A 26668-nucleotide genomic window follows, 5' to 3' on the forward strand; every position below is an offset into this window, starting at 1 on the left:
GTATGAGACTGGCAGGCAGGCGATCTGTATGAGACTGGCAGTGAGGCTATCTGTATGAGACTGGCAGGCAGGCTATCTGTATGAGACTGGCAGGCAGGCTATCTGTATGAGACTGGCAGGCAGGCGATCTGTATGAGACTGGCAGGCAGGCGATCTGTATGAGACTGGCAGTGAGGCTATCTGTATGAGACTGGCAGGCAGGCTATCTGTATGAGACTGGCAGGCAGGCTATCTGTATGAGACTGGCAGGCAGGCTATCTGTATGAGACTGGCAGGCAGGCGATCTGTATGAGACTGGCAGGCAGGCGATCTGTATGAGACTGGCAGGCAGGCGATCTGTATGAGACTGGCAGGCAGGCTATCTGTATGAGACTGGCAGGCAGGCTATCTGTATGAGACTGGCAGGCAGGCGATCTGTATGAGACTGGCAGGCAGGCGATCTGTATGCTGGGGGGAGGTGGGAAGGAAGCCATAGAATGGTAATCATGTCTGTAAGCACCAGAGAGAGAGAGAGAGAGAGAGAGAGAGAGAGAGAGAGAGAGAGAGAGACAGACACACACACAGAGAGGGAGGGAGAGAGAGATAGAGACAGAGATGGAGAGAGTGTGTGTGTATGTAGGCTATGTTAGTTTCTTAAATACACCTATGAGAGGATTTTGTGTAGAAGCCCTGTCTGCACAAACATATCCCTCTTTCTGTGTGTGTCTGTGTGTGTGTGTCTCTCTCTCTCTCTCTCTCTCTCTCTCTCTCTCTCTCTCTCTCTCTCTCTCTCTCTCTCTCTCTCTGTGCATGTGTGTTTGTCTCTGCATAAACATATCTCCTTCTGTCTCTCTCTCTCCCTGTGTGTGTGTGTCTGTGCCCGTGTGTGTGTGTGTGTGCGTGTGTGTGTGTGTGTGTGTGTGTGTGTGTGTGTGTGTGTGTGTGTGTGTGTGTGTGTGCGTGTGTGTGTGTGTGTGTGTGCGCAGGCCTCCCGGGACACTCCCAGCGCTCGGGCAGCTCAGCTTGGTCCCCAGACGCTGGTCAACCTCTTCAATTCTCCTCTTTACTCTGACGTCATCTTCATGGTGCAAGGCAGGTCCAGACCACACACACACTACAGGGACACGGCACTCATAGTATGCATGCTATAGGGCTGCTCCATTATTTTTGATTGATATTGAAATTGCGATTATTAAACATGATTGCCCATTGATCTGAGAACATCACATGACGACGACTGATTTTACAACACAAGACTAAAGGAGAGCAACGCGGCATGCGGCACGATAATACTTTTATCTCGATTATCTTGTTTTCATGATCGTGGGAAGACAAAAAAACTGATTGATCGCCCAGCCCCAGTGCACAATGGAGGAAAGAGGCTTTGTTAACTCATTATCACGGGCACAGAAAGACAACGCTGATTTGCTGATGCTCGTAACCCCCCCCTACGTCAGTAAAAATTACTTACAGAGCCGCCTTGCTGGAGTCTTACCCTCCCCGTCACCTCACATTAAGAAATTGCCAAAAAGCTTTTCCCCGAATTGCACTCAAAAACCCAAAACCCAGAAATCCACTAGGAACGTTCCAAAGTCCTTCTGAATCAATAAGTGTGTCCTAACGGGGGCGCAGAGGGGATCAATGCAGGGGGGGAAATAAAAAACCTGTATCTCCAACTTGTGAGTGCGGCCCAAGGAGGACATCTCACACACTACACACTAAACACTAAATATACCCTAGTATTGGATTGCACCCTCTTGTCCACAATCCGCTCCTCAAGGCTCCAAAAATCTTTAGCTCGTCTCCTCACTCTCTCCATCGCACGACTGCGAAGTGGATAAATCAATGGGATCGTCATTTTCACCTAGTCAGCCTTTGAAGACTACAAAGGACAGACAGAAAAAAAACGTCATTGTTCGCCTACAGTCAGAAAGCGGCGTTTTTGTCATGAGAGGAGGCGACATCACTAATGATTTGTGTACTCTGTGTATCCTGTAGTAGCGCTGTTGTGATCTCTCTGTGCCGAGAGCTCGTTATCCCAGTTTTTGTACACTCAGAGAGTCTCTAGTCTAGATGGTTCTTTTTATATATGGCCTCTCTACATTCCGGCAGGGCTAATGCCCTTTTAATGCCAACGGTTCATTGACTTAGCTTTGGACATTTCCTGTAGACGCCAACTTGTGACTCCGGCTCAACTAGTTAACTTCTGCCTTCCCTCCGGATCCCGTGGTGCTTTTTGTGTTATTTCCGTGCTAAGAATCGACCGCACAGAGAGCCGTCGTCGTGGTAACGACGCCACTGAGCAAGGTCGATTATTTCACGGTTTATGACCAGCAACTTCATGTGTTGTTATTTTACAGGTAAATTGAAGTTACACCCCTAACGACAGGCCGTAGCTCATGACAAGGCCAAGTGAATTAGGTTTGGCTGTTAGACTGGTTCTGTTCTGGTGAAGCGTTAAGTGTTAAGGAGTGTTAGTGGCGCTTAAGGAGACGTGTACTTTGACATTTATAGTTTTAGTTTGCTTTTCTTCACGACTGACACATTTTTGTAAATGTGTCACTGCACCAAAAAAACAACGCTGGTTTATTTCGCACATAATCTCACACACATCCAAAAACTCTCTAAACACCATTTCACACATTCGTTTAGTTTGACAGTTATTGAGAGTAAATGAGATTGAATACGGCCACCAGTGATGCCAATGAGATGATAAGGTATCAGTCCCTATAAAACAAGTTATTGCTATTTTTATATCTACATCATTTCACGGAACTGTAATTAACACGGCACAAGGATTCATTGTCCCGGATAACATCACTGGTGGCTATATTCAATTATTTTTACTCTCAATAACTGTCAAACCAAATGAATGTGTGCATGGATGTGTATGCGATTATGTGCAAAATAAATCTGCATTGTTTTTTGGTGAAGCCCCCTTTAATGCAGGGATTTTTCCCCCTCTAAATGTCAAAGTACACGTCTCCTTTAGCCCCACTGTTAATAACACTTAACGCTTCACCAGACTAGACTCAGTTTAACAGCCAAACATAATTCACTTGGCCTTTTTTGGGGTGAAGTGGCCCTTTAAGTCCTTTAAGTTTCCCTAATGGAATGAAAATGGCACGTCCTCGTTGATGTCTGGCCTGGCTTTTTGGTGCATAAACCTGTTCAGAAGGGATATCAACATGTACTCTCCTGGCTGCCTGGTCCACGTGCCACAACCAGCTGAGGACCACGTTCACATGACGGCCATTTTTATCTTCTGTCATGCTCAGGTTGGGTTCCTTATTGCGGAAAGATCAATATGGTCAATTACAGCACTGTGGTTCAATCTCCATACCGTACCATTAATGTCTGTGTGTGTGTGTGTGTTTTTATGTGTGAGTATGTTTGTGTGTGTGTGTGTGTGTGTGTGTGTGTGTGTGTGTGTGTGTGTGTGTGTGTGTGTGTGTGTGTGTGTGTGTGTGTGTGTGTGTGTGTGTGTTCCAGGGAGCGTGTTGCCGGCTCACCGCGCGGTGCTCGTGGCGCGCTGTGACGTCATGGCGGCCATGTTTAGCGGGAAGTACGCCGAGGCGCGGAGCCGGGTGGTGCCCATCCACGGCGTCTCCTCTGACACCTTCCTGTCCTTCCTGGAGTACCTCTACACTGACACCTGCTGTCCTGGTGGGTGTACTGCACAACAGCAGCCTCTAGGGTCCAGCGTGAACCTAATGGAGCAGAGAAATTCACTTCTTGAGGCGCCGTTAGCTGATTCATCTGAGATGGGAGTTGCCATGCCGATAACTCCAATTACCTACCCCTACACACACACACACACACACACACACACACACACACACACACACACACACACACACACACACACACACACACAGACACAGACACACACACTTTCAGTATGAATATTTTTGTCGCCCAAAACTCATTTGTCAGATTATTGTGTAGCAGCTAATGGAACAACAGTAAACTACTAGCCTGCAGTGTTTTATTCAACATGCTTGCTGCTTGCAGACCAGTAAACTACTAGCTTAGCTTCCAGTGTTTTATTCAACATGCGTGCTGCTTTCAGACCAGTAAACTACTAGCTTCCAGTGTTTTATTCAACATGTCTTGGGGGCATTGGATTCACAAGATACTTCCAGAGAATAATTTTAGTGAGTCACCCATTTTAATCTTCCCAAGACCTACAAATCAAATCAAATCAAATCAAATCAAATGTATTTGTAAAGCCAGAAATCACAAGTTAATGTCCCCATGGGCTGGACACGTCTTCTTTAAACAAGTCAAGAAGAAACATCACAATAAATCAAGAACAAAATCCACCATAAAATCCAAATATGCAACATTCCCAGACATTCCCCAGTGAGGGTAAAGAAAAACCTAGCAATAGGAAAAAATCACCACAGGCGATGTGGAGGAGAGACACCTTAGAAGGGCCGTTCAAAGTTGGGATCCCCCAACTTGGATGTCGGTGATAATTAAGGATGTCCCGATCAAATTTTGAGTATGATCATGTGATTTTGAGTATCTACCTGTTAACAGAAATGGCTATAGGGCGACAATAATATGTACAAGAGGCATGGTTTCCATCTTTGGCCTTGCTCTGCTGGCAGCGGTTTATTCATTCACATTGACTCATACCACAACAGCTCATGTGTTCTCCTCTCCGGGAGAGGCATGTGTGGGAAGAAGAAAAAGTAGGAGGGAACCAAGACTTATATACTCCCAACCTGGCGTAGACAGTAGAAGCTCCGCCTATAGCGTTCTCCAGTGGACACAGATATATATGCAGTCATGGGAGTAGTAGAGGACAGCCACAGTTAGTTACAACCATACATACACCCTCTAGATTCAACACTACCTATACCGCTCTTTCCTGATCCGATAAAAAAAAATTATAAATGTTTTTAATTTTATTTTTCATCCCAATTTCTCACATTACATTCACCCTGAATGTTGACGTTATCCAGGTGAAAAGTTTACTTCATTCAAGCGAGGCATTGCAACCGAAGTAATCTAAAAAAACTCCGCCTCGAACCTACTGCTTCATGAGAGCAATGGCGCCATCGTCTGTAAAAATCAGGTGACTGCAAGTTCTGCAACTAGTGGATGTCCCTCATCCTTGACATAAATCATTTCATGTATAATTAAATCAAAGGAAATGCGTTTGTTTTGGCAAAATTCTTCTGCTCTGTGTGACAATAAATAAATGAATGATATGCAATTTAAAACCAAAACTAAGGCCTCAGTATGAGTTTAAGACGTGAACATGGTGAGGGCGGCTACGTGGTGCAGTGGGCAAGGCGCTCACCACGAATACTGGAGACTAGGCTCGAACAGGTTCGCCTCCCTGTTCGAGCCCAGCGCTCCACATTGCTTTCAGTTTAGCTGGTCGTCCGCACTAATACACATTGGCAGTATTAGGGGGAGGGAAACTGATGGGTGGGGATCGGGCGTTGTGGACAGCGACTCCTACAGGTCGGCTGGTGCGCCTGCGCAGTAGAATCAGGAAGCGACGGGGACGGGGCCCCTCCAAAGCCCAGACCCCTGACGTTGAAAGATCGAGCCGCGCAGGTGGAAAGATGTGACTGCTGTTACCTCGAGTATCGGAGGGGACTCGTGCTATGTATGACTTAGTCCACATTGCAGCCGGCTTGTGGGAGGCATGAAACAGCGTTCAAAGACAGGGGAGGGTTGAATTGGATGATACGAAAATTGGGATGGGAGAAAAAATTTAAAATGGGAGAAAAAGTGGATAAAAAAAAAAGACGTGAACATGGTCATGTTTGTTGAATAAAAAAAAAGTAAAGAAATAAAAAATAATCCCGCTTTTTTTTCCGATCCCGATCTTCTAAAAATCACGTGATCGGATCGGGACATCCCTAGTGATAATATAGTGTTGCTGTACAGTAGCTGCAACAACAGATATGCAACACTAGTACATATCTGGGCTGCAGAAATACAACGTCCCTACGTGGCTCTCGCTCATATTCACTCTCAAAGTAGTCTGAAACCGGTAGTAAGAAATGCAAAACGAGACAACTTACCCCAACTTTATAAATAAAAACAATTTCTTAGTCCCACTCCTACGTCTGTGGTCTTCTTCTCGTGTTCAACGTGTATTTGATTTAATTTAACGCAGCGGATTCAGTAGACTAGTAGTAGACTTTAAATGGTAAATGGACTGCATTTAACAGCTTTTATCCAAATCGCTTTACAACTTATGCCTCACATTCACCCATTCACTCACACATTCACACACCGACGGCGGAGGCGACCATGCGATTATTGCTCATCGAGAGCAATAATTAAGATAAGATAAGATATTCCTTTATTTTCATATTTGCATCTGTTACCAGACTATATACTACGACAGCAGAACCAGAAGCCGTGCTTGGCATGAGATCACATGTCGTGAGTGAAAACGAGCTCGCAAGGACATACTGGACCATGTATTACACCCTCCTGTGGCCCAGACACGCTCTACCAAGCTGCTGTGGTCCCTAAGACCCCCCTGTCTGGGTCCGGATCCACAATTTGAAAAGCACTGCCCTAGTTTATCAGCACCAGGGATAATTACATCATATCGTGGGTTTTGGTAAACAAGGCTAATCAACTGTGACCGCCACCACCACGGCAGAGAACACGCCATATGGATCTTCCAGTTCTAGTGGGGTTTTAACCATTCGTTTGGATACAGCAGACAGATTTAACCGTTAGCTGGATTCTGTGTGATTCCACACATTCATTCAGTCCTGAAATATGCTACGGCTTTATGACTATACGTTTTATGAACACATTATTCTACCTTTTCACTTATTTTGCCATAATTTTTTCTTTTTTTATGTTTACCTGGGAGATTCCAGTGACGATTGGCGTGTGGAATCACATGGAACAGAGCGATGGTTAGATGTGTGTGCTGCATATGAATGATCAAAATACTTCACAGATACAATAACAACCATTTAATGTTGGTGGTCAGTAGTATAGAACGTGAGCATACACACAAAGGCACCTTAACACATTCGGGGCCATTGGGCTGAGTCTAATTAATGTCAAGAAGACCGGGGAATGTAATAATAATAATAATAATAATAGATCAAATTTATATAGCGCCTTTCATAGAACCCAAAGTCGCTTCACAATCAGGACAAAAAATAGGGCAAGGAAAATAGGGGGGGGGGGGGGGGAGGGGGGATGAGGGAAGGTAAGGGATAATGGACCTAATCTAATCTAAACTAACTGATGGGGAAAAGCCTTGGTGAAGAGGTGTGTTTTTAGAGCGGATTTGAAGGTGTCCAGGATTGGGGCGTTGCAGATTTGGGGGGGGGGGGGAGTTCCAGAGGGTAGGGGACGCCACGCTGAAGGCTCTGTCCCCAAAAGTCTGTAACCTGGTGCGAGGGATGGAGAGGAGACCTAGATCAGAGGATCGTAGGTTCCGGGATGGAGTGTATTGGTGGAGGAGATCAGACAGGCGAGGGCATGGAGGGATTTGTAGGTGAGGAGCAGGAGTTTGAAGGTGATGCGGAACTTGACTGGAAGCCAGTGGAGGTGGATGAGGGTGGGGGTGATGTGCTGCCAGGGCTTGGTGTGAGTGAGAACCCTGGCAGCTGAGTTCTGAACATACTGGAGCCTGTCCAGGGCTTTGCTGGGTACCCCGAACAGGACTCCATTACAGTAGTCCAACCGGGAGGTGATGAATGAGTGGATCAGGGTCTCAGCCACAGAGTCTGAGAGTGAGGGTCGGAGACAGGAGATGTTTTTGAGGTGGTAGAAGGCAGACTTGGTGACGGATTTGATGTGGGAGTGAAATGAAAGTGTGGAGTCAAGGTTGACGCCCAGGTTACGGACTTCGAGAGACGGGGAGATGGAACAGCCGTCAACGTGGAGGAGGAGATCTCCAACCTTCCCGAGCAGTGCCTTGGGGGCCACAACCATGAGCTCTGTCTTTTTGCTGTTGAGTTTCAGTAATTTGGTTGACATCCAGGTTTTTATGGCATGGAGGCAGTTGACTACAGACTGGGGGGAGCTGGGAGGATGGTGAGGTGCTGATATAGAGCTGAGTATCATCAGCATAACAATGAAAGTTGAGTCCGTAGTGACGTATAATCTGACCGAGGGGGAGCATGTAAATGGTGAATAGTAGGGGACCCAGCACGGAGCCCTGGGGGACACCGTGGTTGACTGGGGCCGGGGGGAGGATGAGCCGCTGACGCTGACAAACTGAGATCTATTTGTGAGATATGAATGAAACCATGACAGAGCTGTACCGGTGATACCTAGGATGCCATGTAAACAAACGTGGGGCTGTTTGTACAGCTAAATCTATACTTTATAGTATTGCTATCTGTCCATTCTCATTGTCAATTGAGTCCATAAACCGTCCCTTCAAAATGGCTTACAGAAGAAGAAAAAAATCATCAATAGGTTCTCATTTTATAGCGCCGTGAATATAAGCGTTATACGGGATTTGGGACTAGTATGTTTTCTGGAAGGCTAGATATAGGGCTAATAGCTGCTAACGCTATATCCAATGGCATTTCCGTTTTACAGATGCTACAGAAATAACTCAAACTGCATATGATCGGGACGATCCCAAAGCATGTATGCATGAAAGGGGGGGGGGGGGGGGGGGCGGGGGACGTCGTTTATTATTATTGATTACCAATAACCGTGTTCGTCTAACTAGCCACATAGGCCGATCGCCTGGATGGCTATCAAAACAATGCCAGATCGGGCTGTCATTTACGTGAAAAAGATCTTACCGTGGTCCGGGCTGATCCCCCCGAGCATTTCCCCGTTATCGATCGCCATCTGGTAGATCGATATGTCCATTGGCTGATGATAAATCCCCTTATTGCATGGTGAAATCTGCGATCCGAAACGTAATCCAAGCTACATGCTGCACATCCAGAATCCTGCTACTGAAATCTCCATTGAAAGTAAAAAAGAAAAAAGACTGATCCGTTCAGCCACAGGGCACACTGCATTAGCACGATAGCGCCCCTAAGAGGATCTGGCCGGTATTGCACCTTCTCGAATTCATAGAGTAGGGTAAATCTGCAGTGCCGCTCGGCGACCTTGAATAGGTTATTAAAATGGAATAAAAGCACAGTCACACACCAGAAAGATGCACACACACACACGTATGAGGCATGCACACATACTTACGTGATACACGTACCCACGTACATATATCTGAGACACACATGCATGCATGCTCTCATGCACACCTACATATATCTGAGACGCATTCTCTCACATGCAATATGGAGAAGGATGGCATCCCGATAGAAGATGCAGCACATACCTGCTCGCAGGTAGATCGGTCTACATGTAAAGTATGTGCATCAGGGATATATATGCACAATGTATAGTATTTTTTTTCGTAAGTCTTTTTTTAATTTCCATGTCAGTTTTTAATGTATTTGTATGAGTCTTTTACATGTTTTGTATGTTCTTACAAAAAAAGAAAAAGGCAAATCTTGGACGTTGCATATTGTGATGTGGAAAGATATGTGTTGAATATTGGAGAGATTTGTGCAAAAAAAATAAAAAAGAAAAAAAGAAAATGGAATAAAAGCAATAACAACTTCCCACGGATATATCCGTGCCTCTGTCCACAATGGGTGGAATCGAAACACGGAGATCTCCGTGCTTGGGCGGGAATGTGTTAAGTGACTTACACACCACACAAGCACACTTATTACATGCACTGACAGCTGCACTTATTACATACACTGTAGTCATTTATCCTTTTCTTTTTCATTTATTTACATTTACATTTACATTTTGTCATTTAGCTGATGCTTTTATCCAAAGCGACTTACAAGTTTTGTACAAGACAGCAGGAAGGGTACAACTCTATCAGCTGAGTAACAATGTTCATCAAAGTGTTGAGTGCTACAGTGTAGGTAAGTATATTAGGACAAGTGCATGACATTAAGGTTAGTTAGGGTTAGATGTATAAAAATAAAATAAAAACGAGTGTTTTCACAGCGCGTCATCAAACCGGAGGTCGCTCATTTGGACGATACTAAACGTATCCAACACTAATCAGTCGGACCGGGAAAAGCATTTGGAGTACTTCAGATTGCCAAAAGCTATTACAAATCAGGGAGAAGAGTGCAAAAAAGGAGGCAAACACCTCCTCTCCTCTCCTCTCCCGTCTGAACGAACGACCAAAGTAACAATCAGCATTTAGATCTAAACATTTGTACTAACAAATGTAAAGATCAGTCGATCTAGTAACGTTATTGAATCGCCTACCTTGGCTTTCACTATACACATGACATGACATGTCATCGATGAGCTGATACTGTGCCTCGCTCACCCATCCACACACCAGGCAATAGGCAATAGTAGGAATAGGCAACCAAACATTTGTAAGATTTAAGGTCTTCATCTGTGTATGGGCTTGGTGGAAAAACGAGGTAGTTCACTATGTCGGGATAGGCAATAGACGGCAGAATTGTCGGATCGTAACTCCAAGATGAAGGAGCCAGCTTGTACGGATCTTCACAACCTATTAGTCTGAGTTTATGAGAATATCGCGCCCTTTCCTGCCGACTAAGTCCTTCTCTGTATGTTCTAGCAGCTTCCACACGTTTTCCTGTACTTTTTTTGCATTTAGACATGTTCAAATGGTCTTAAATCTTAAATTCAGCGTGCAATCACCCGTTGTTTACGTCAATGTTTATCGCCATGATGGCTGCGCACATGGGTTACTGACCAAATCGTGACGTCAGTGCAAACACTCTATTGTAAATTTTGTATAGATACAATATACGTTGTGTATTATGTTTAGTTTATAGTTTAGTTTATAGTTATAGCTTTTAGATATAGTTTGTATAGATACAATATACGTTGTGTATTATGTTTATAGTTTAGTTAATAGTTTTAGTTTATTTATAGTTGATCTAGTTTATAGTTTTGTATAGATAGAATATACATTGTGTATTATGTTTACAAATCTAACAAGCATCTCACGTTTTTTCTGAATGTATGTACATTTAAAAAGAAAAAGCTGTGACAATAAATAAAATTATCTGAATGTGAATCTAACAGATGAGCAGGAGAGAGTTAACCAGATCTGTCCTCTAGTGTTCGAGGGAACTATAGAAACACCCCATCATGCATGTCAAGCCTTCAGTAGGGAGTGTAGATATAGTGAATGGCCGACCAGAGTGCCCTTATCCGTCCCTCAGACACGCTCTCGGCGTCCGACAGTACAGGATCGCGGTCGTGACGGCCAGCTCCCAGGTGTGAGGGCATGCATGCGTGTGATGCCCCCCCCCCTGCGCGCCTGCGGCTACTCCCCCAGACCAGGGCCGTAAATAAGGACATGTTCTCTTTGTTGATTTTCCTCGTTAGAAATACGGACTTGAACTACGCATAGACTAGTAGAAGGTCGGCTGGAGATTAAGACTGAGATAATAGTCCCATTTCAGATCTACTCACTTACATGACCTTTTATGTAGTGGCATCTTGTTTCCTGTGAAGATTTCGTCTCATTCGTCTCCTCCTGCTCCCCTCTCTGTTTATGGACTGTTGATCACATAGGATGCGACCCTCTCTACACCGCTCCCATACCTCAAATGGATCCGCCATCAGCTCTATTTTCAATCTTTCAAAATGTTCAGTTGCTATTGCATGCACTTATTTGTGTTTCATTACACGTATATGTGCATACTTACCAACTGTTTCACCTGTTTTATTGCAACACTACTATCACCGACATCTAAGAAGGGAGATCCCCCCTTGAACGGCCCTTCTAAGGTTTCTCTCCTCCACATTGCCTGTGGTGCATTTTTTCCTATTGCTAGGTTTTAGTGAGTTTTTCCTTAGCTTCGCGTGGGGTATGTCTGGGAGTGTTGCATTCATTTATTTTATTTATTTTAAAATGTTTGGACTTCATGGTGTTTTTGTTTTGTTCTTGATTCATTGTGATGTTTCTTCTTGACTTGTTTAAAGAAGACGTGTCCGGCCCATGGGGACATTAACGTGTGTTGTCGGGCCTTACAAATAAATTTGATTTGATTTGAGAAAACGAGAGCCGACTGATCTCAGGTCAGTAGTGAAAGCGGCAGAAAGGCCCTCTCTCACTATAAACGCCCTTTAAAACAATGGAGCTGATGAGCGGCTCTGTTGGCCATCTGCGCGGCCGACTCCCACTGCCAGTGGCGTCTCAGGGGACGGCGCGGGGGACAGCGGAGCCCTAATTAAATTAGATTTACAGACGAGCAGAACAGACCCAGCGTCGAGCGCTGCCAGATCCCAGACGGCTGTTGCTATCCGGTTTTGAAGACGGTACTTCGGGAAGGAGTAACGCATTACATTTTATTCATTTAGCTGAACGCTTTTATCCAAAGCGACTTACAAGTTCTGTACGACAAGTCAGCAGGAAGGGTATAATTCTTTCAGCTGAGTAATGTTCATCAAACAGTGTTGGAACTTGGGTGCTGCACAGTGTTGAGTGCATAGTAGTAGAGACATTACTTCTGTGTAAGAATTAACCATGACTTGGACCATAGTTGTTGTTATAAGTGTATTTGCTTACAACCCAGGAGAATTGGTTTGAGAGACCCAGCGAAACCCCTGGCCGGGGAGGGGGGGGGGGTCTCATAACGGGCTCCGTGATGTGAGACATGGGATACGTAGATCCTTATAGTCAGAGAAGATGGGTTGTGCCCAGGTGAGATACTGTTGGAAAGATTGGATTGGAGGAGTCAAGGGAGGGGTGAGTTAGGAGGAGGAGGGGGTAGACATGGGTTGGGGAGGGCTGGAGAGGGTTGAAAGGGGGGGAGACAAAAGGTGGATAAATGGGGGAGGGTAGACAGATTGGAGCTGTTCTCTATCTACATCAACGATGTAGCCAAGGCTGCTGGAAATTCACAGATCCATCTATACGCTGACGACACCATCTTGTACTCAGCAGGCCCTTCACTCCACTCTGCGGCATCCACTCTTCAAATTAGTCTTACCTCTATTGAACAGTCCTTTCACAGTCTCCACCTTCTTCTCAACTCCAAGAAAACTAAATGTATGCTCTTTAACAGAAAGCATGACACTGCTAGCACCCCTAAAATCACCTGTGCCGATGGCTCCGAGCTGGAGTTTGTTACCTCTTATAAATACCTTGGCCTCTGGCTAGACCCATCCCTCTCCTTCTCTACTCACATAAAACACCTGCAGGCCAAAGTGAAAGCTCGTCTGAGCTTCCTGTACCGCAACAAAGCTTCCTTCACCTGCTCGGCCAAACACACTCTTGTCAAGATGACCATCCTTTGTCAGACCATTTATGCAGTGTGGAATTCTCTTTCCTGATTGGATAAAGTTGGAACGGGATAACATAACATGTATTTTGTGTTTACTGCAGAGCAGGAGGGACTGGGAGACCCATGTTACTGACCAAACTATATATCAGTGATGGCTGTCAGAATGTAGAGCTATTATTATTTTTTTTTATCCACTTTTTCTCCCATTTTCTATTTTTCTCCCATCCATAGGCGGAGTTTGAACTTGACGCCAGGGGGTGCGACTGCTTGGCGAACTATACCCGCGCGCACGCGCAGCGGGCGAGCGCGATTTTTTTGGACCTTTATTTTATTATTTTAGCGTTTTTACAATGCCCTAACCCCTAATTTTTTATTTTATTTAGGTAGTACAGCAGCACACACACACACTCACACACACAGCACTACGGGGGATCATTTTTAACTGACATAGGCTCTAATTATTATTATTCATAGAGACTCTCGAGCAATAATAATTATTACAGCCTCCATTTTTCGTGGACGAAAAATATACCAGGCTATAGATATCAATTTTCCCGAAATAACGCTACCTGCCTCGACAAAATTCGTGCATTGGTTATCCAGATACATTAATTATCATCTCAGAATAAGTGGCTTTGTATCGCGCTGCTGCTGCTGCTGCTGGCCGCGCGTTGCCGTTAACCCTTTCACTGCCACACTACAGAAGGTTCGCCTTATAATGTGACATGATTACTACTATAAAATGAATGTATTGTAAAACAAAACATAATAGAATTCAGATTTGTTTCTCACAATTATTATAATTTTATTAAAATAAAAATAATCTTGATTTAAAAAAAAAAAAAAAAAAGGCAATTTCACCCCCGGCCACCAGGGGGTGCAATGCACCCCCTGAACCCCCATAAACTCCGCCCATGCTCCCATCCCAATTTCGTATCATCCAATTCAACCCTCCCCTGTCTCGAACGCTGTTTCTTGCCTCCCACAAGCCGGCTGCAATGTGGACTAAGTCATACATAGCACGAGTCCCCTCCGATACTCGAGTTAACAGCAGTCGCATCTTTTCACCTGCGCGGCGCGATCTTTCAGCGTCAGGGGTCTGCGCTTTGGAGGGGCGCCGCCCCCATCGCTTCCTGATTCTACTGCGCAGGCGCACCAACCGACCTGTAGGAGTCGCTGTCCACAACGCCCGATCCCCACCCATCAGTTTCCCACCCCCTAATACTGCCAATGTGTATTAGTACGGACGACCAGCTAAACTGAAAGCAATGTGGAGCGCTGGGCTCGAACAGGCGAACCCAGCGTCTCCAGTATTGCCCACTGCACCACGTAGCCGCCCAATGTAGAGCTATTATTTGAACACGTATACCACTTATTTTAACAAAGGAAATGCCACATACAGCACCTTTAACATCATTGTACTGGTTCTTTAAGGTATTATAAATATGAATACATTTGAAGTGTCCGTGTTACTCCTGTGTCACAAGACAATTCAGTCAATAGAAGATAATATATTTGTTATATTATGTATGTATACTTTGTTGATCCCCTCGGGGAAATTCAGCGCAGCTGTTTATGGATGTGAACATAATTTGCTTGCTGTAAGATGTGTCCCTTTGACATACATGGAAACTAGCGCCAGCTGCTAGTCAATCAGTGTAACTACACTCCCTGTAGCCTCCCTGTCTAACGTTTAATTACAAATGATCGTACCCACAAAATGAAACAGCCCGGTTGCGTCATTCATGTAATTCATGTAATTTAGCCGAAAACTATTTGATGAGTCGTAATATAGCAGTGCATTTCAGGGATTCCATTTTTTGGAATGAAGTGTCTGGGAGTGTTACATATTTCGGATCTTTACTGTGTTTTTCGTTTTTGATCTTTTGTGATGTTTCTTCTTGACTTGTACAAGAAGACTTGTACAGCCCATGGGGGCTATTCCATGTGATCTCGGGCTATACAAATTAATTTGATTTAAGTGCAGAAGATTTGTGGTTATCAGGGCGCAGGGCCGTGACGATCCTCCTCGAGCGCTGTGCGCCAGCATGAAGTCAATTAGTTTAAGCCCACAACGCGCACAGAGTAAGGAGCCAGTGTGAGAAATGAACCGGCACTGAGGCCGGGAGCCAGAGACCCAGAGATGAGGCGTTCATTGCTCATGCGTGAGGATCAGTAATTATGAAGAGTAGCCTGCTATCTGAAACTATTATTAACCCTTTCACTGCCGCACTTCCAAATGGTTAACCCTTTTCACTGCGACAATACAGCAGGTTAACCCTTTCACAGCCACACGACAAAGGGTTAACCCTTTCACTACCACACTACAGACGGTTAACCTTTCACTACCACACTACAGACGATTAACCCTTTCAATACCACACTACAGACGGTTAACCCTTTCACTACCACACTACAGAAGGTTAACCTTTCACTACCACACTACAGAAGGTTAATCATTTCACTACCACACTACAGAAGGTTAATCCTTTCACTACCACACTACAGACGGTTAACCCTTTCACTACCACACTACAGACGGTTAACCCTTTCACTACCACACTACAGAAGGTTAACCTTTCACTACCACACTACAGAAGGTTAATCCTTTCACTACCACACTACAGACGGTTAACCTTTCACTACCACACTACAGAAGGTTAATCCTTTCACTACCACACTACAGACGGTTAACCTTTCACTACCACACTACAGAAGGTTAATCCTTTCACTACCACACTACAGACGGTTAACCCTTTCACTACCACACTACATAAGGTTAACCCTTTCACTACCACACTACAGACGGTTAACCTTTCACTACCACACTACAGAAGGTTAACCCTTTCACTACCACACTACAGACGGTTAATCCTTTCACTACCACTACATAAGGTTAACCCTTTCACTACCACACTACAGACGGTTAATCCTTTCACTACCACACTACAGAAGGTTAACCCTTTCACTACCACACTACAGAAGGTTAACCCTTTCACTACCACACTACAGACGGTTAACCTTTCACTACCACACTACAGAAGGTTAACCCTTTCACTACCACACTACAGAAGGTTAACCCTTTCACTACCACACTACAGTAGTAACAAAGAGTCCGCAGGTCTGCCTGAGAGGGTTCTGTTTCTCCTGACATTGACTGGTTGCACAGCGACCAGTGTCTGTGGAGGTTTTAGCTTCATTACACAGAGCAGGATAATACAGCCTCTCAACAGCTCCACAGGCTGAAGGTCGCGGCAAGGCTGCTCAACCAGAGCTGGAAAACCACAGTTTGCAGGATATCAGTAGCCCTGCCACCGAGGAGGAGGGGGGAGCACTGTAGGGGGGGGGGGGGGTGTACAGTAGATGGTACTGAGACCAGCCTGTTGGTCAGAGAGAAGAGCTGTAGGATGTAGATGGTACTGAGGCCAGAGAGAAGAGCTGTAGGAGGATGTAGATGGTGCTGAGGCCAGAGAGAAGAGCTGTAGGAGGGTGTAGATGGTACTGAGGCCAGAGAGAAGAGCTGTAGGAGGATGTAGATGGTACTGAGGCCATAGAGAAGAGCTGTAGGAGGATGTAGATGGTACTGAGGCCAGAGAGAAGAGCTGTAGGAGGATGTAGATGGTACTGAGGCCAGAGAGAACAGCTGTAGGAGGATGTAGATGGTACTGAGGCCAGAGAGAAGAGCTGTAGGAGGATGTAGATGGTACTGAGGCCAGAGAGAACAGCTGTAGGAGGATGTAGATGGTACTGAGGCCAGAGAGAAGAGCTGTAGGAGGATGTAGATGGTACTGAGGCCAGAGAGAAGAGCTGTAGGAGGATGTAGATGGTACTGAGGCCAGAGAGAACAGCTGTAGGAGGATGTAGATGGTACTGAGGCCAGAGAGAAGAGCTGTAGGAGGATGTAGATGGTACTGAGGCCAGAGAGAAGAGCTGTAGGAGGATGTAGATGGTACTGAGGCCAGAGAGAACAGCTGTAGGAGGATGTAGATGGTACTGAGGCCAGAGAGAAGAGCTGTAGGAGGATGTAGATGGTACTGAGGTCAGAGAGAAGAGCTGTAGGAGGATGTAGATGGTGATGAGGCCAGAGAGAAGAGCTGTAGGAGGATGTATTGTAGATGGTACTGAGGCCCGAGAGAACAGCTGTAGGGTGTAGATGGTAGGGGTGGACGGTATAAACGGTATACGGTATAAACGGTATGAATTTGCTCTACGGTATGGATTTTGACTATACCATGTAACCGGTAGAGCAGCTCTAAAAGAGCAATGACGTCATGTAACCACAGCGCGACTATTTCAATCGCATTTGCCCCTAAAAATAGATAGAATTAGTCATAGATAATAGATATGTGCAAACTGGGAAAAGTTATTTAGGAGGCTTCGCGCAGTGGGCATGTCAACACGCAATTGTCATTTCATAATAAACACATATCACCGCGGCGCACAGCAAGTTTCAATTTCAGTTCCTGGCATTTTTAACCAGTGGAGAAAGGTAAGGGATTTCCCTATCGTTTTTCTTATATGAATTATTCTACGTTAATAAAACATACCTGGTGATCAACTACAGTTTGCTGTAAACATTATGATATGTGTGTAGTGTTATGATAACGACGGCTGCAGCGGGAGGACGGCTGCAGCAGTGGAGTTGCGAATAGCATGTAGCTGCAGAGCCGCAGAACCATGGGCGCTTTTAGGTTTGGTCACAGGCCCACTCAACAGCGCCCCCCCACCCAACGGCTGAATTGCCAATGGCTCCTGAAAGCGCCCATGGTTCTGCGGCTCTGCAGCTACATATGCTTCTAGCAAAATCCAGCATCCAGCCTCGCTGTTTGCAATGGGAGCAGCACGGAGTCTCGACTCGGGACTTATTTTATTTGGAATATAATGACTTTATACGCAAAAGTAGCCTAGTTTTAAGTTAAAATATTATAAATCTACATGCCTTGAGGATGTCATTCTTTATATAGCCTGCCTATCAGGCAAAAAAAATTATTCTAAAGGAAACACTGATACCGTGATATATACCGTTACCGTCTATGCTTCAAATTATACCGTGATATAAATTTTAGACCATACCGTCCACCCCTAGTAGATGGTACTGAGACCAGTCTGCTGCTCAGAGTACTGCCTGCTGCCCAAATCCAACTAGAGGGGGGTCATGGAAGCCAATACAGGCATTACAGGAAGCAGAGGCAGCTCTTAGGCTTACAGACATGATGTATGTATGGAGCAAAGCAGGTCCCACAGAAAGCTGGTAGTGGAGCAGCTATGTCGACAAGAGGAAGTAGTGAGGTGTGCAAAGGCTTTGGCCCGGGCTAAGCAGGGACAGTGGATGAACTGGGAAAGTGTAGAGAAGAGGAGGATTAGCTGGAGGGACCTGTGGAGTATGGAGGAAAATCGTATAACATTCCTGAGATGAAAGCCCCGCCTCCCCCTGGCTGTCGGTCACCGGGGGGGACCATGTTGCATTCATCCCCTCAGAACAGCACTGAAGAAAATAATCATGTCACGTTTAGAGCGAGTGAAGGATTGCTGGGAGTTGGTTTTGACTGACACCTCTCTCGTGATTGACGGGGATAGGGGGTAGATCAAGTCATTAGAGCAGACGTTGTGACATTTTTATATAGATTGATGATGTTTGGTTCAGGGTGTTGGGACAGTGTATGTTTGTGTTTGAATAGGGGATGCTATTTGATAGATGATTTATTGTCGTAATTCATTTGACAGCAGTGCTTATGCTTATAATGTACTGGTGAGTCCTGTGATGGGAGTGGACCTGAGGGGAAGGAAAATAAAAGAAATAAAGACAGAGACAGACCGACAGACACAGACAGACAGACAGACAGACAGACAGACAGACAGACAGACAGACAGACAGACAGACAGACAGACAGACAGACAGACAGACAGACAGACAGACAGACAGGATTGAATATAGATAAGACAGAAAGACAGACGTAATCATGTTTATGATATTTGGTACAGATGCTGTTTTCTTGTGAAATAATGAATATTTGAGTCTAAAGCCATTCTCACCTATCCAAAGGGCATTGGTAGAAAGATGCCATTCTCACCTCTACAAAGGGCATTGGTAGAAAGATGCCATTCTCACCTCTACAAAGGGCATTGGTAGAAAGATGCCATTCTCACCTCTACAAAGGGCATTGGTAGAAAGATGCCATTCTCTGGCAATAACAGAGGGCAGAACGTGTGATAGGTCAGTTGTTTTGACAATGGTCTCATTTGATTACTGTAATTATACAAAGGTATCACAACTAATCTGACAATGATATGATCATTATTGTTGACAATTCCCCTTGTAGTAGCTTTAAAAACGGAGATAAAATACTTCAAATCCACATTAAAAGCAACTGCTATCACACCCAATGCTCACTCATTTACACACAAACACACCCACACACCAACAGCAGCAACTCCTGCACTAACCCACGTGCACACAATTGACATTCAAGCCCACACCGTCAGACCCTCCTCTCCACGGCCTCTGCTGATTGTCAACATTAAAATGCGTCCGTTTCCTTCCTTTGGGGAATAGTAACTTACTGTGGTCATGAGTAGAACATTAAAACCCCTTCCAGAGCCTGAGGGATGATACAAGCTGGTTTTAATGTTGAAATGTTTCACTTTAAACATAACCATACGATTCCCATAGAATATATGGCATAAATAGATACAGACATACAGACAGACAGATGGATACATTTATTGATTTATTGATTGATAGACAAGAGACAGGCGGACGGACTGACTGACTGACTGACAGACAGATAGATAGACAGGTAGATAGATAGATAGACAGACAGACTGACTAACAAACAGGATAACATGATTGATATAGATGAGAGAGAGAGAGACAGACAGACAGAATAACATGATTGATATCTAGATAAGACAGAGAGACAGACAGGTAGATATAGATAGATAGATAGATAGATAGATAGATAGATAGATAGATAGATAGATAGATAGATAGATAGATAGATAGATAGATAGATAGATAGATAGATAGATAGATAGATAGATAGATAGATAGATAGATAGATAGATAGATAGATAGATAGATAGATAGATAGATAGATATAATAACATGATTGTTACAGATAAGACGGAGAGACCCCCTATACCAACGCCAGGGCCCTCAGGTCGGCTGATAAGGGTCTCCTAACCACCCGTAGGTCTAACTTAAAGTCTAGGGGGGGACGTGCTTTTGCAGTCGCAGCCCCTGACCTCTGGAACACCATCCCCATGTCCATTAAATCTGCCCCCTCCATCGAGTCTTTTAAATCAAAACTCAAAACCCACCTATATCGCCTGGCCTTCCCTGACTCACTTTGACTCTTGCCTTACTTGTTGACGTGTTGTTTTGTTTTTCCTTTGTCTATCCGTTGATTTTATTTTATTTTTCTGTTTATTTTATACTTTTCTTTGTTCTTAGCTTAGCTATGTGAAGCACTTTGGTTGACAAGCGTCATGTTTAAACGTGCTATATAAATAAATTTGATTGATTGATTGATTGATTGATTGATTGATTTATTGAGAGACAGACGTTGTCATGCAGCTGTATAACCTGTACTGTGTGTGTGTGTGTCCAGCCAGCGTGCTGCAGGCCATGGCGGTGCTGGTCTGTGCCGAGATGTACCAGGTGAAACGCCTGCAGCACCTGTGTGAGGTGTGTGTGTGCGCCTACCTCCAGAGCATGCCCAGTAGAGAGCTGGCATCCACCGGCATCAGTGTGGTGAGACTTCTACGCAGAGCAAAGGTCAGTGATTTAGTGTCAGGGTTTGTGAATGAGAGAGAGGGGGTCATGAGAGAGAGAGAGGGGGGGGGGTTAATGAGAGAGAGAGGGGGGTGAATGAGAGAGAGAGAGAGAGGGAGGGGGGGGTGAATGAGAGAGAGAGAGAGAGAGGGGGGTGAATGAGAGAGGGGGGGGTGAATGAGAGAGAGGGGGGGTTAATGAGAGAGAGAGATGGGGGTGAATGAGAGTGAGAGAGCGAGGGGGGGGGTGAATGAGAGAGAGAGAGGGGGGGGGTTAATGAGAAAGAGAGAGATGGGGTGAATGAGAGTGAGAGGGGGGGTGAATGAGAGAGAGGGGGGTGAATGATAGAGAGACAGGGGTGTGTGAATAAGAGAGGGTGGGGTGAATGAGAGAGAGAGAGGGGTGAATGAGAGAGAGAGGGGGGGGTGAACGAGAGAGAGAGAGAGAGAGCGGAGGAGTCACACAGTATATGTGCACAGATACTGGATTGGATATAGGTCCGATTCCAGGCTAAGATAGAATATCCCTATCGGAGAATTTCCCTGATAATAAATTTGATTCCAAAAAACAGGCCAGGAATCAAAGTAAAGTGACTTCATTTACATGTTTAACATGTTAACTCTCTCTCTAATGGAGAAACATTTATTATATCTCAATAATTTTTGTCCAATGACACCAAAATACTGTTCATTAGAAGTAATGGACCGGATCGGTACTCTGTATCGGGCGATACCCAAAGCCCGGGTATCGGGACTGAAAAAGTGGTATCGGTGCGTCTCTACACAAAAGGTCTGATTTGGGGTCAGTGATCAGGACCAATGATGATTCAATCTGACAGACAGAAGCTGACTCTAAATCAGCACTCCTATTAAAGGGGAATTCCACTCAAATGGACTTTTAGGTTGTTGGTCTGTAAAAGCACAGCCCGGTGAAATGAATATGAGTCTTTGTTTTTACGAGTTTTAAGTTACGAGCTCTGAACGTAAGGGAAATGCATCGCTATGACATCATTGAATGAGAGAAAATCAGTCTTGTTTCCGCACAATCATTAAACATGTACTTTCTTTTAATATGCAATAACTCTGGATGTTTAATATACACAACCCTGTCCATAACATTTTCTTTCAACCATCCCAGGCAATGCAGTTCGGTGATGTCATAGGATTGCATTTCCCTAAATGTGAGACTCAAGCTTGTACTTGAAAATAAATAGAAAATAAATCTTGGAAAATGTCTACTTTGGCAAAATAATAACCTAAAAAGGAATTTCATTGAAATGTCCCTTTAATAGATCGGCTTGGTACCATTAAGAGTTTCATATTAGACTCTCTTTTCATCTGTAATGCAGAAAACAGACTGGTTTAGGTTCGTCTACTACAGAGACCATAAGAGAACGCAGTCGCAACAGATAGCATCTTGTCTGTATGAGTCTGTCATTACTAAATCAATTGGCCGTATTTAGATTAGATTACATTAGATTCAAATGTATTGTCATCATACAGCACAAGTACAGTACACTGAAAAGAGGTTTAGCATCCAACCAGAGTGCAAATGTAGCAGTAAAGTGCAACAGTAATATACAATGTACAGGTGATTAAACTGGGTACAAAATATACAAATGAGTACTACTGAGTGTAGTGCTAATCAGATGTATGTACAGAGTTGTAGTATTAATATGTACAGTGATACAGGTGTAAAGACAGTATGGTAGTAAAATCATACTGACCAGCAGCGTAACTAGTAAGAGTAGGATATGTTCAGATATAGATATAGTATCTACAGATGTGTAAAAGGCAGATAAATACAGACAGGTGTGGATAAATGGGATGAGAATAAATATATATATATAATATGGTATATACAGCATTTGTACATGCTATCATACAGAGCTATGGGTTATATGCAGGTGTATAAGTAAGTGTAGTGCTAATCAGATGTATGTACAGAGTTGTAGTATTAATATGTACAGTGATACAGGTGTAAAGACACTTTAAGACAGTATGGTAGTATGTCATACTGACCAGCAGCGTAACTAGTAAGAGTAGGATATGTACAGATATATAGTATCTACATATTTGTAAAAGGCAGGTAAATACAGACAGGTGTGGATACATGTGATGAGAATAAATATATATATATATGGTATATACAGCATTTGTACATGCTATCATACAGAGCTATGGGTTATATTTAGGTGTATCAATAAGTATATAGATTTAGAAACAGATCACCACTACCAATGTCTGTTTGTCCGTTTCTGCTCCACCTGTGTCACGCTACATTTCACTCCATGTGCAGTTGCCTCTAGGCCTGTGTCTGATGTGTGTGCCTGTTGTTGTTTCAATGTGATTATTAAGAAGAGAAACGCCTGCAGTATGATGTTTCTCTCTGCTCCTCAGTGCCACAACGCAGAGCAGCTACATGTCTGGCTCCTCCATTTCATCGCTAACAACTACTTGATCTTCAGTCACAAGCCTGACTTCTTGGAGCTCACAGGTCAGTGCAGGGGGCCGGCAAACTGTTTCTCTCAAAGGACACGGATAGGGGTGTGGCTGGGTATGTGTAGAGGTCTAAACACTGGTGTGGCTGGGTACTGTAGAGGTCTAAACACTGGTGTGGCTGGGTACTGTAGAGGTCTAAACACTGGTGTGGCTGGGTACTGTAGAGGTCTAAACACTGGTGTGGCTGGGTACTGTAGAGGTCTAAACACTGGTGTGGCTGGGTAGCGTCTCTACAATTCGTAGCCGCATTTCTGCAGACCCCTCTCTGATTGGTTGAACTCCATTTTTGCAGACCCCTCCCATTTCTGCAGACCCCTCTCTGATTGGTTGAGCGAAGCCCCTCTCTGATTGGCCCCCCGCATGAGCCGAGACAAGCTCCTCTAGCCAGGAGTCGAAACTCCGTTAACTCCAGAGAGAGAGGCTGAACGCAATTTATACGCATGGAAGTATTGATTACGCCATAACGAATCATTAAAAAAATATACCGTTAACTGGAATATGTTGTGTGTGCCTTTACACATGTTGGATAGGATTATGTAATTGGTTTGTATAGCTTCGCGTATAACGTTATTTCGCGTGACTTCACGGTTTATTCACATTTCACAACACAGCCAGCGTTCAACTTGTTTACACTCCCCACTTACTGTACAATGTAACATTTAGATTAACCCAGTTGTCTATCTGTATGTCATATGTTACGATTAATTGAAAATGGGGGACCCTGATGTAAACAAGACGAAAGTCTTTCTCTGGGGTCTGCATTCCCTTAACAATTGTATGTATTGAGCTGTACTGTGTACTGTACCCATTCTGCAATCTGTTAATAAAGTTTTCAATCAATTCAATCAATCAATAACTAGACAGTTACAATATAACATTTAGATTAATTAACCCAGTTAATGCCTTAAGAGAGAGAGGCTGGTGGTCAAGTCAAGTCAAGAGTTATTTGTCACAAGTTGTTTATTTGCATACAAGTTTACAATGAAATGCGGGTGGTCTTGCCCGCAACGATGTGCATAATACAATAGTAATAACATAAAGACGATGAATTGAAAATGTCTAGGCCTACCACAAGTTCAAAATCTGGTATGTCATAAATGTCTAGATGTAGCAGTACTGTCCATCTGTCTACCTGTATGTCATATATGTTATCATGAATTGAACTTGAACATGAATTGGGCAAAACAGAGTCCATTCTCTTCGGTTCAAATAACAAACTCAGCAAGACCGACGGCTTCTCAGTTACAGTGGGTGACAATATTGTCACAAGGAAAGAAGATATTACCTACCTGGGTTCCATCCTAGAGGCAAATCTTTCCTGTGACAAAATGGCATCCAATGTAATAAAAAAAGTCAACCAACGAACACGATTCTTGTACCGGATCTCCTCACTGGTAAACAAGAATACCCTGAAGACTCTAGCAGGAGCACTCATTCAAGGGTACTACGACTATGCTTGCACCTCATGGTACCAAAGCACCTCAAAGGCGCTAAAAACAAAATTACAAACATCTCAAAACAAACTGGTCAGACTACTGCTTGACCTTACTCCTAGAACCCACCTCACCCCTGCCCACTTTGACAACCTAGGATGGCTTAGAGTAGACGACAGAGTACAGCAACTTGCAATGGGCCTGGTCTACAAGATACACTACACGACCAAGGTACCCATGTACATGACAAAATACTTCCCAAAGGTCAGTGAATACCACGATCACAACACCAGAGGGAGCTCCACAAATCATGTTAAACCCAGATTCGGCTCAAACAAGGGACTAAACACGTTTCGCAATTATGCCACATCAATGTGGAACGCCCTACCCAAAGCTGTAAAGGAATGTGAATCACTACCCACTTTCAAAAACACTCTCAAAAAACACCTAAGGGAGACTGCAACTCGAAACTGGCCCCTGTAAATGTCCGAACACAACCCCCTCCAATGTACAGTAAATTACCAAGTATGGTCTTGTCAATAATCCAATGTACAGTGTTGTTTGTACAGTTGTACAGTGTCCCCCACCCACCCCTCCTACCCAACCCCCCCCCCCACTCCTACCCAACCCCCCCCCCCCCCCCCCCCCCCACTCCTACCCAACCCCCCCCCCCCCCCCCACCACCTCCAATGTACAGTCCCCCCCCACCCCCACCTACCCAATCCAATGTACAGTTTCTACGCCTAATGTATATACTCTTTTCTTTCTGGACTCTTTTTGTATCACAAACAGTACTGTAATTGCAAATCTGGTATGTCATAAATGTATAGATGTAGCAGTACTGTCTATCTGTATGTCATGTATGTCATATATGTTACGATGAATTGAAAATGGGGGACCCTGATGTAAACAAGACGAAAGTCTTTCTCTGGTCTGCATCCCCTTAACAATTGTATGTATTGAGCTGTACTGTACTGTACCCATTCTGCAATCTGTTAATAAAGTTTTCATTCATTCATTCATTCATTCATTCATTCAACATGGGGGACCCTGATGTAAACAAGACGATGAATTGAAAATGTCTAGGCCTACCACAAGTTCAAAATCTGGTATGTCATAAATGTCTAGATGTAGCAGTACTGTCCATCTGTTATGACATACCAGATTTTGAACTTGTGGTAGGCCTAGACATTTTCAATTCATCGTCTTGTTTACATCAGGGTCCCCCATGTTCAATTCATGATAACATATATGACATACAGGTAGACAGATGGACAGTACTGCTACATCTAGACATTTATGACATACCAGATTTTGAACTTGTGGTAGGCCTACCTAGACATTTTCAATTCATCGTCTTTATGTTATTACTATTGTATTATGCACATCGTTGCGGGCAAGACCACCCGCATTTCATTGTAAAATTGTATGCAAATAAACAACTTGTGACAAATAACTCTTGACTTGACTTGACCACCAGCCTCTCTCTCTTAAGGCATTAACTGGGTTAATTAATCTAAATGTTATATTGTAACTGTCTAGTTATTGATTGATTGAATTGATTGAAAACTTTATTAACAGATTGCAGAATGGGTACAGTACACAGTACAGCTCAATACATACAATTGTTAAGGGAATGCAGACCCCAGAGAAAGACTTTCGTCTTGTTTACATCAGGGTCCCCCATTTTCAATTAATCGT

General features: G+C 44.1%; 1 protein-coding gene across 1 annotated transcript in view; it reads left to right on the top strand.

Annotated features, from left to right (window-relative positions):
• The window catches only part of rhobtb3 (Rho related BTB domain containing 3), a gene marked incomplete at its 5' end in the record, with an annotated part of 189879 nt that overhangs the window by 140970 nt on the left and 22241 nt on the right, over positions 1-26668 (top strand). The window contains 4 exons of the mRNA XM_084315621.1: positions 966-1075; positions 3476-3645; positions 20870-21036; positions 23433-23529. Coding sequence (XP_084171747.1) covers positions 966-1075; positions 3476-3645; positions 20870-21036; positions 23433-23529 — 544 coding nt within the window. The remainder of the gene's footprint in view (positions 1-965; positions 1076-3475; positions 3646-20869; positions 21037-23432; positions 23530-26668) is intronic.

Source organism: Notolepis coatsorum (assembly GCF_963971535.1).
Source record: "Notolepis coatsorum genome assembly, chromosome: 6".
In the NCBI taxonomy this organism is placed as follows: domain Eukaryota; kingdom Metazoa; phylum Chordata; class Actinopteri; order Aulopiformes; family Paralepididae; genus Notolepis; species Notolepis coatsorum.